This window comes from Pseudomassariella vexata (assembly GCF_002105095.1).
Source record: "Pseudomassariella vexata strain CBS 129021 chromosome Unknown BCR38scaffold_10, whole genome shotgun sequence".
NCBI classification, from domain to species: domain Eukaryota; kingdom Fungi; phylum Ascomycota; class Sordariomycetes; order Amphisphaeriales; family Pseudomassariaceae; genus Pseudomassariella; species Pseudomassariella vexata.
The window spans coordinates 712,904-723,295 of record NW_024467965.1 but is presented as its reverse complement, the minus strand read 5'-3'; the positions used below and the strand labels follow the sequence as shown (position 1 = coordinate 723,295).

At 47.9% G+C, this 10,392-nt stretch overlaps 2 protein-coding genes across 2 annotated transcripts; both read left to right on the top strand.

Annotated features, from left to right (window-relative positions):
• Positions 1-5,075: 5,075 nt before the first annotated feature.
• On the top strand, positions 5,076-5,369 carry BCR38DRAFT_348108 (uncharacterized protein; the record flags this gene model as incomplete). The annotated part of the gene is made up of 2 exons (XM_040856399.1): positions 5,076-5,231; positions 5,292-5,369. Coding segments are annotated over 2 exons (234 nt in total), but the record flags the coding sequence as incomplete, so codon positions are not given.
• Positions 5,370-8,244: 2,875 nt separating this feature from the next.
• On the top strand, positions 8,245-10,313 carry BCR38DRAFT_440069 (peptidase family C69-domain-containing protein). The gene has a single exon (XM_040860682.1). It carries the CDS (start codon positions 8,468-8,470, stop codon positions 10,094-10,096), a length of 1,629 nt encoding a protein of 542 aa, XP_040713477.1. The 5' UTR covers positions 8,245-8,467; the 3' UTR covers positions 10,097-10,313.
• The last annotated feature ends 79 nt before the right edge of the window (positions 10,314-10,392 follow it).

The window sequence follows — 10,392 nt, the reverse complement described above, 5'->3', positions numbered from 1 at the left end:
TCATTATGCTTGCCAGCAGATTTCAAACCCGAGCTTTTTATGTGTTTGCATGCATCTTCGGGCCTAGAATCGCCAGGCCGTTGGAGGATGAGGTAGTTAATAGAGAACACGGCAGAATGTAAGTTTCGTTTTATGGTACCAAAGTCAGAGTAATATGCTGTGTGAGGGATTCAATCCTCGGTCGATGACTCTGTGTGGATCTCGATCGATTGCTGTATCTGCTCTACGCATTATGCTGCGTTACTTGGTAGAAGCGTTCGTGCTCTCTATGTATGAGGGAGAAAGGGTCAGTCCCACTGTGGCGCCCAATCCCACAGCGTGTGCTAGATGCCAGTTATCCAAGAGACTCGTAGCCATTTGTATCGCATTTATGGCTGGCGGGGGAGGGTGCTTGAGTACACGTACAGGACTCTGGGGCTGCATCTCTTAAATGCCGTTACGTAAAAAGCATTTCCTACATTGACATCTGAGACACTTCCTTTGGCTCGAGTCCCGGAAGAAGCTGCCCTCGCCCATCCTGGCGATCAACACCATTCCACTCCGCTTTACTTAGTCGGTTTAGGAACAACCCTTTGCACCACATGCAGGCATGCATACTGTTGTTTTCTTTTTGCTTCGTAGTTTGTCTCGCATAATTCTTTATGCCCATTCCGAAATGATGCCCCATGGCCTTTGCAGCGACAAAGATAGTATAAAGAAAGAGCGAGATGACTTAACAATTCAGCTTGCCTGATAAAAAGCCGAGATGGCTCCTCTAAGGAGTATGTTATAAATAAGTCTAGGTTTTATATGTGAGGTCAGTGATCTGTTCCAAGTAATAGTGGTGAATGGAAACTCCGGGTTCATCTTTTCATCAGGCGATGTCGGCTCGTATTTTCACTCAGCACGGCTGTCAAGGCAGCGGATTGTTCAAGTCGGTAAAGGGAACGTGGCATGTCATCAAGTGTTGGGTCTGTCATAGATTTGTGTCTGGACCATGTGACTTACTGAACTTATGCGCACTAATCCCGTCCTTTCCAAGGTTCCATACCAACTCATAGTCGCCAAGCATACTGCCCTAGGATCCAACAAGCTCTTTGGAAGTACCTATCAAGTATATATACTGCTCAAAGCCATATCATAATAGGATGCTCTCTCTGTAAAATCTCATCTTGTACAGCATATGAGCCAGGATGAATCATCCCACGTAAGTGGCACAGTGCCCTTTCTCGTGATGTATGCTTGAGCACGCAGTATGCATGCTCTTGAAGCCATTCGAACGTATCATACCCCGAGCCTAATTAATCATATCGGGATCATACATAAAAATACGTTCCCATCTGCAAGCCCGAAGTCTGGATAATTCGTCTCATGCTATGTTGGTGCACAGAGATAGAAGTGTATTTAGGGAGGCTAGGCTAGTGCTGGTGGGCGGGAACGTAGTTGTGGACATGCACGGACTACATCTGACATGCTACGCAGTGCTGCTCCATTATCAGCTCCGTGAACCGAATTGATGTAATCCTCCAATTGCCTTTAATTGGCCTACTTGTGTATAGGGGAGTGACTCGTTCCAGACCCCATAGTGAGTCATTATGATTCACTCAAAGCACCTCCCATTTGGTCCAGATCAGATCTTGGCTCGAGATGCGTTCCAGACAATCATCTTCTAAAACGAACAGCTCAATCCCTCTCGACATGATCATTATGAGCGATCGAAGCCTCCATGGTGGGCTGTTTTGATCTACCCGGATTTGTTATTGCCAGAGGTGGATGCCAGATGGACATACCCTCACTATCCATCCAGCGGAAACATTTCAGAACGCCAGACTATTCTTTCCAACGGGGCAAAGGATAGTGCATAGTTCCCACAGAGACTTCACTGTCGGTTGGGTAGAAACGATGCTCCAGCAGATCATCGGTAACTGCGATATGGGTGTCAGTGGCATGGACCATTGTCCTGGGCTTATAGGAAATAGGAAGGTACGGCCAAGTGCAGGGCCGAAGGCCTACAAAACCCCGCCTCAAACCAGAAGTAACCACCAGAGAAGAGGGGAAAAAACATCCTCTTTGGCCTTCGTATAAATCTATAGGTGGTATCAACACGGATGAGTACATCATGGCGCTGTCGGGGGGTAATCCGCGCTCAGGGTGGGGTATTTGAGTCGCTCGACGAATGGCAAGATGTCGGAGGGTTGAAGTGAGACTCGATGAATTTGCTTTCCACACAAACCAGACATAGGTCTGTATGCAGCAGCTAAGTCATGTATTTCCCATGATGTATTCTCAGTAGCCTTCTTGGTGCTTCCCACATGAGTGCAACAAAACTAGTTCTAATAGTAACTAACGTAGTCCACGGTCCAATTGCACACTTTGGCAGACCTTATACGACAATGTATAAGTTAATTCAACCACAACGCCTATCATCAATTGAAACTACTCAGAATCGTTATCTTCAGACGTCTCTACATCATTTCCACAAGTGCGCGCATTATGTCCGGGCTCGCCGCAGATTCTACAGCGCCGTACACGCGCAATTCGCCGCCTCGTACGACCACCAATTTGACGAAATTCGTCATGTAACTGCCCATCAACCTCTCGTTGAGACTGTAGGTCCTGTCCAGCTTGTATACGAAGTGACCCTCCACTCTGTAGCTGTTTTTTCTTCGCACGGCGACGTCGACTTAAGGTCTCATTTACCTTTCGAAGTGATTCGACCTCACCTTCTAAAAGGGCAAGCCGATGCATAACCTTCGTTGTACCTCGCGCAATCTGATCTATTCCAGCAAAAATTGACCTTGGTGAGCTATTTTGATGTCGTACAATCCTATTTTTCACATAATCGCTTTGTGATTGGGCTTCGGAAGGAGTCAACTTTTGCGTTGGCGATCGCGTAATCGCTCGAGCGGTTTTACCGTCGCGTCGATACGCAAGGGTTCTAAAAGGTACGTTATAGATCTGACCAGCGCGACGTGCACTTAATTTTGTATTCGATTGAAGCGCATGTAACGCTAGAATAATATCACTTTCATTCCAAGAACCAACCATAGTTATCTGGTGAAAAACCGCAGGTCAAAGTGGTAGCGTACGAAAATCTGCCGAAGTGTGCAATTGGACCGTGGACTACGTTAGTCTTACTAGTCACTGAAATTTCGCGTCTGGACTTGTTAATCGGTGTCTGAACACAGACAGCTTCGTGTAATAACAGTGGTATAAACAACCTGTAAAGACAGTTTGTGGCATGCCATGAGAAGCTGACTCGTAAAATACTTTCCTCGTTATATCGTGTAACAATCAACTTCTTGCATCTATAACAGAGGATTAAATATTCCATAGCCTACCCTGTCCCTTGCTGCTGGCTTTCAAAATCCTATAGGCCTTAAAGTTGACCTGCATACCCTTGACCTTGTCAATATATTTCTGTGCTGTAACCGATATTCTTAGCCCGCTTGTCTCTGCGTTCAATAGCTGTTGGATTGTGGGCAAATCGTCTTGTATTGAAAGTATCATGATCTCTGGAGTCTTGAGAGAAGTAAATGGCGGCCATAGGGGCCTTATATAGACAGGAATGACTGATGCCTGTCCCACAGCCAGGACTTGTGTGGTTCGATGAGTAGAGGTCATATTGGCCCATAATCGTACGGTTTGCGGCCATATACTTTTCTCTTTGACTTGGCTGTCTTGGTGTAGTAGCCTTGAGGGTCCAACAATAGCACAGCCCTTTTAACGAAACGGCGCATGGCGGTGCGGCAGCTGTAGTCGTAGCAGTGGGTACCTGGCGCTCCCTTTTCTTAGGGGCAGCCGCAGGGGTCAATATCGATGAAATTGTTGATGTATAGGCGAGATGGATGATGTGGGAGAGTAGCCAAGGGTCAGACACCGCACTTTAATATGTGCTGTAGTATTTCAAGATACAGGGTAAGTGTAGTAAGTAAGGCTTAACACGAAGTTGCGAAAGCAGATATGCATGGGAGCAAGTGCGGAGATCGTAATCGCCTCGTTATTGAATCATTCACAAGAGAGAATACCAAACCCTCCCTTGACCCAAAGTATTTGGACCTTCCCTTGATGTCTTTAACCATTCCCATAGCTTTGTGATGAACACTTCAGGCGTTACACTTTACACAATGACATATGTTTAATATAGGCTTTTGTTAATCAGACATGAAAATCTTGCACAATTTTATTTCGAAGTACAAATTCAACAAACCCATATGTTGTCTATATAGAACACACGGCATGAGGTTCGTAGTGAGCATCGCTGACTTGTCTCTGGAAGAAGCCTGTCGTTAGTTTAGCATTATTCCAGGGATTTCGCAACAGCTAAAGAGATGTGTTATCTTCATATTCCACTGAAATCTCGCTTTAGTGAAGGCCTCCCACATGCAATGGGAATGAAATCACTGGAGGGCCTAATTATATTTTCTGTACAAATTACCCCTTACAATGCAGAACCAGTCTCTCTTAATTCTACGACCGCACGCTTAAGTGTGTAAACACCAGAGTTGGGACTACTGATAGGTCTGAAAAGCCCCTATAAACACCGCGTTGGGTAAATGTAGCTCAAATATAGTATGTTGGTTCTAACATTACTACACTAAATGGAGCATGCTATAAAATGGCGAGTAAAGATTATATGTGCGATTGCAAAGCTTCTCCATCCCTTCCTATACTTGAAATTTTGCCGAATTTATCAAGATGAAGTTCAACAAATAAGCTGCCCTTGCCTGCCTCCCCGGTCTGGTGCCGTTGCTCTTGATATACCTGGCAGTTTTATCCCAAATCCATGCTAAGCACTAACATTCGATTGACAGTCTTGAAGAAGACACTGTTTCACCTGAAGGTCAGGTATAAAACAAGCGTTCTTCACACCCGAGTTACTTTTCTCAAAGCAAGATACCCCACAGCTTCCTGAACATATCCGCCCTTAACCCTCTCTTCCCTCAAAGTGGCACTAACGGCAGCAATGATCTTGCCACTCTTTTTCTGTTCGCCTTGTCAGCATACCTTCCTACTGCGGCTGCACAAGACGCACCATCCAAGAAGCCAATGATCAGCTTAGCCTTTGATTTTGATAAAGTCGAGCGCGGGCTCCAGGCTGGATACCCGAGGATTGCAAGAAGAGGACCGAAAGTTACAACTACTTGCATTTCGAAATTGACGTGTACAACGTGACCTACACCGACTGTGATAACCCCTGGATCCTGTGCCGTCACAAGAAATCCACCACAAGCAAAGATCACATGATCAATGTAAATAAACCATAAACCTTGATTACACATTATTCGTCTACATAGCTCACCAAACCATAGATCTTCGGCAGCATGCCCCTTGGCATGCGAGAGTACGCTAGGCACATCCTCGCAATGCCCGACATCACGCCTGATTAGGCGGCAGAGTCTGTGGCCGACAACATCGCTTTCGGCGACGGGATTTTCAAACACCACTGGCTGACGCACGAGATATCCACTCGCTGGACACTCATGCGCTAACTTACGTAGCTCCTGCGCCGTTCAGCCAAAGCACAATGTGACAAGCCAATTACAGTCAGGACTCCGCCGTTGCAACTGAATCCGCTTGAGACAGCTGGACAGAACTTCGCCGCAAAGGTTGCTCCTTTCTACAAGGTTAATCCTGGAGGAATTGCGACAATCAACAAGGATTGGGGTCAAGTAATATAAGCTATTCATTATGCTTCAGTTGAAGCCATTTGTGAATATGGGTAACTACCAACACTTTGGGGGTTTACCAGATCGAGCACCAATACACCACTTACCAGTACTAACCCGCAGATTTCATTGTACCGAGGGCCAAGTCGCAGTGTGATTACCGCCTAGACAACTCGAAGGCAGTTCCAGCCAGTGGGTATTCCGGCGGCCCCTGAACGCCAGATGATGTCAGATACTCGTTTATATGGTCTACCCTGGAGATTTTGACAGTGTCACGTCCGTTTTTCCTGAAAAGCATGGAGAGAATATTGCTTATGGGCAGTACGGTGCGAAAAGGAGGTCTACTACGTAGAACACGGGGTTATTGAGTACGTTCCTTGGTTTAGTTTCTATCCAGAGGAAGAAAGGGTATTGTCCCAGAAAGAAAGATGAGCATAGCACAAATTGCAGCTTTGGTTACTTTGTTTTCTTCAAACTTACTTGACTGACATTCTTACCTGTGTATGCAATGCTCTGCCATTTGGCAAACTTCCTCGACACTGATATGGTGAAGCAAAATAACAGAACTATACAATAATGCTCTGCCCCATCTAGGTTCAAGCAATAACAACATGCTCTGCTGACTCGAAGCCTCCTTTGCACATTGAGGCGACCTCAACATTCTCATCCTAGAAACAGAAAGCGCTGAAGGTTGAATTTGGTCCCGGAAGAAGAATAGAGTGACCCAACGTAACCGGCGAACACTGTGTGTGCAACATGGCGAAGTGGAGCCGTAAGCCCTCAGCCATCAACTCCGAACCATACCGCCTGCCAACCCGCTGCAGCCACACCTCGAGTATCGCGGCCCGTCGTGGGGCCCAACTCTTATTCGATTCGACCCCGCGCGTCTGCAGCCCAAGGAGCCTGATAACACACCTAGAATGTTCAGTGCAACGTGTTTCTTTCCGTACGGCATACGTTAAAGAAACTGGTGGGGCAGTACGTAATGTAATGCCAGCATGCCATGTCAACCGACTTAGGAAGTTGGTCAGGATTTTTTTGGTGGTGGGTGCACACCGAACGATCCCAGCGAACCCGACAGAAAGAAGAGGATGGCAGGTTTTTATTCCCTGCTAGACCCGCGTGGGTTTGACACATCTTGCAAAGGGACCTGCAAGGATCGCGCCCGTATTTCCGATGTTTGTCTTATATTCTGGGGTCTGTTGAACAGCTGCCTTCACTACGAAGTCGGGCATTGGTGGCAGATGGATAAATATTGGAGGTAAGTGCGACACCAATTACATATCTTAGCCCTCAAGTTACTTAGTCAGCTGGTTATCAAACACACACGGCACCAGTACCCACACTGCCATTAACCAATGTTAAGCTCGCTCCCAAGTTACCAAATAGTTCCCAGGGATATACCCAGCAAACCGGGGGTCTGTTATTTCAAAGATAAGCTCCATATCGGCGTCTTTCCCGTGGAGACGCTAAGTCCTTGAAAAGTGGAAGATTGCGCACGTCGTTTCTTGCATATCGGCATCATCCGAACGCTATAATCTATATCGTTAGCCTGTGCTTGCGTATCTGTAAATTTTTCTTTCAAACAGCGGCTACCTGACCGATTGAGGCCCCGTTACCGTGGTTGTAGTGAAGGCGACCATAGACCCCCCTAGTTCAGCCGACCAACCCCCCACTTCAATCAAATATTTACGGGGCGCTCCTAATATAAGCCGACCACACTTATCTTTTTAAATCCGTAGAGATTTTCCGCAGTAACTCTAGCCTAAATATAACAAAATTATTCTATAGTTAGTTCTAAATTGATTTTTAATTAGTTTAGAATCGATTAAGAACCGATTTAGAAGTACTTATGTCGTTTAACTCCGGCGTAGGTAATACGATCCTTGTAGAAGTTGTCACGACCTGGGTTGCATCGCATTGGTAGAGACCTCGATTAGGTGCTATCGACGAAGATTCTACGCTAAGGAGCGAAGGAAAGAAGATCACAAACTTAGGTTTGAGGGAGCGCGACTAAGTCGTCCACGCTTGGCGGGGCTCCTGCAGGGGTTATGATTGGCTTCCCATCTGGCACTGCCATGGCAGGTGTTCCAGCTGTAAGTCACCTGGTTGTAGTGAGTCTGCGAGGGTTGACCTTCACTGAAGTAATATTAGGGCTAAAAAAGAATTAACCCAAAATCGATTTGAAGTCGATTTAGACATATAATTACTATATCCTTATATAACTGTATCGTTACGTAGAACGATTAGCCGAATTACGAGGAAGAAGTAGCGGATAACGGGTTATTACTAGGGAAAGTAGAATGGAATCGAAATCGGAATTCTTTTTCGATTCTATGGTCAGCTAGACCCAATTTTCACATATTTTCCAACTAATGAGAACGGAGGGATTATCTACCCCATTATAGTCACCTGGACCCAGTGATTTAACATCACGTGAGGTCATGGTCGGCTCAACCGGGGGGGTCTATGGTCACCTTAACTGTAGTCTCCCGTAGCTAGTTAGCGTGTACACAGCCACTGCCTGAAGCCACTGTGGCACTTGGCCATAAGACATTAATCTCGGCCTGATCAGAAGCACAGAAGAACTAATATGAACACACTTTTCTGACAACAAGAGAGAACTGAACCATCTTTTCCCGTTACCTCCTCGCGGATTGGTGGGGCACGGTTCGCGTCATTTGCAGTATCGACTTGGCAACCGCGATATGTCCAAAGATGCTTCGGTCTGCCAGAAGAATTTCTTGTCAATATAGTCAACAAACGGGGCTTTCACCCTCGTAATTGGGCAAGTTCGTAGTGTTACTTTCCGACGGAGTATGGCAATTCCTCTGGCTGTGAAAAGTCTCGCAAACATGTTTCCCATCATCGCCATCCCCCTCCTCCTGGCCTCGCCCGCGAGGGCAAGTTACGCCTTCTATGTCGGCAAGTCGTTGACAGCCGATGGCAGTGTCATGGTTGGCGGAACAGGTGAGGAAGTGTCCAGTCACTGGCTGGAGATCTTCCCGGCGAAAGACCATGCCTATAATGCCACTATGACCGTGGGAGTAACGGAGGATGCGGTCCTGCCCGGCGAGCTCATCGAAATCCCTCAAGTAAACCACACTTTCCGTTATCTGTCCATGGAGTACTCGGATTTCGAGGGCTTCCCCGCGCCTCTTACCAACGGCGGCCTCAACGAGTACGGGGTCGCTGTGCGCGACGTCTGGGCTGAGACACGCACCGAGTTATGGGATATGACTCCGACGCCCCAGCGAGGTCTGCAATACAGTGATCTTGCTCGTGTTGTGCTGGAGCGAGCCACGAGCGCGCGTCAAGGTGTCGAAATCATTGGAGACATGATGGCCAAGTACGGTTATGCCGACTACGGCGGCAACTCCCATCTCATCGCCGACAAGGACGAGGGCTGGCTGGTCTGGGAGTTTGCTGGTGGCCAGGGGTTGTGGGCGGCAGAGCGACTTGGGCCAGACGTGGTTCGCGTCCTGTATCCGGGCTATATCGAGGATTTCCCTATCGACTATGCCACCAACGGCACCGACTACTTGGGCTCTCCTAACCTGGTTTCCTTCGCCGTTGAGCAGGGCTGGTGGGATCCGAATGGCACCGAGCCCTTTAACATCTTCAACGTCTACGGATTGCAGGGCGAGAACTATACTGCGCGGGATGGAGGATTCAAATACATGTCCCAAGGGGCACTCGAGAACGCGACTCTGGCCATGGTTCCCTTGACGGAAGAAAAGCTGATGGAGCGTGTCCGCGACTTCCGCATCTCTGATGACGAGGCCGGGTACGGACAGGTTGTTAGTCTGCGCGAGGATATCGACGCCGACCTCCTCCGTATCTGGGTCGCTCCAACTGGCTCCGTCACGGCGCCCTTCAACCCATGGTGGTTGGGCGTACGGAGCGTGCCATCGGAGTACGGACAGCACCGGTACTTGACGAAAGGGTCTCCCAGCAGCTTTCTCAACCCCGACTTCCAACTCCAAGAAGCGAGCCAGTTCGCCGGCAGGATATTCAAGCAGCTTCTGTACTTTACTTGCTCGGCTCCGGACACGTACCTACCCATCGTTCAAAAGACCCTGAACGGGCTTGAGAACAGCTCGCGCAGCTCCATCAACATGATCGAGAAGAGCGCGTCTCTCCTAATTTCATCCGGGGACCGCGCCAGCGCCCAGGAACTTTTGACTTTCTTCTCTCACACCCGGGCTTCCGAGGCCCTTATTGTCGGTCGGACGCTGGTTGATTCGTTGGGCACTTACATCAAGTTAACCGGACAGTGGAGAAACCCAGTCGGTACTGCCATCAATGACGCGGGCGAAGGAGCGGAGACAGTCAACTGTTTGGTTGGGTTGGACCCTGACCAGCCTATCTGGAACCAGCTAACGAATCCCATCAAGAGAAGATCAAGCCAACTTAAAGCAAGGAGATCAACTCAGGAGGAGTTATAATGGACTGCTCGAGCTCCGCCGGTGAACTGCATGGGAAGATACGGGATCAGGTTCAAGACGATAGATCTTCTCTTTTACACGTAATTTACGTTGCACGGCAAATAATATGATAATATAGAGTTGGTCGACGTTGGTGGCAGGTGGATGGAAAGTATGCATTGAGATAAGCTCGATACAGACCACATCTCCTATCCTGGAGCAGCTGGTCCAATTGAAGTCGTGACTCCACCACGTAGTAGAAAAGGATTCTGGAAGCGAGAGTCGATAAGGCTTTAATGGATATGTGACGTATGAGC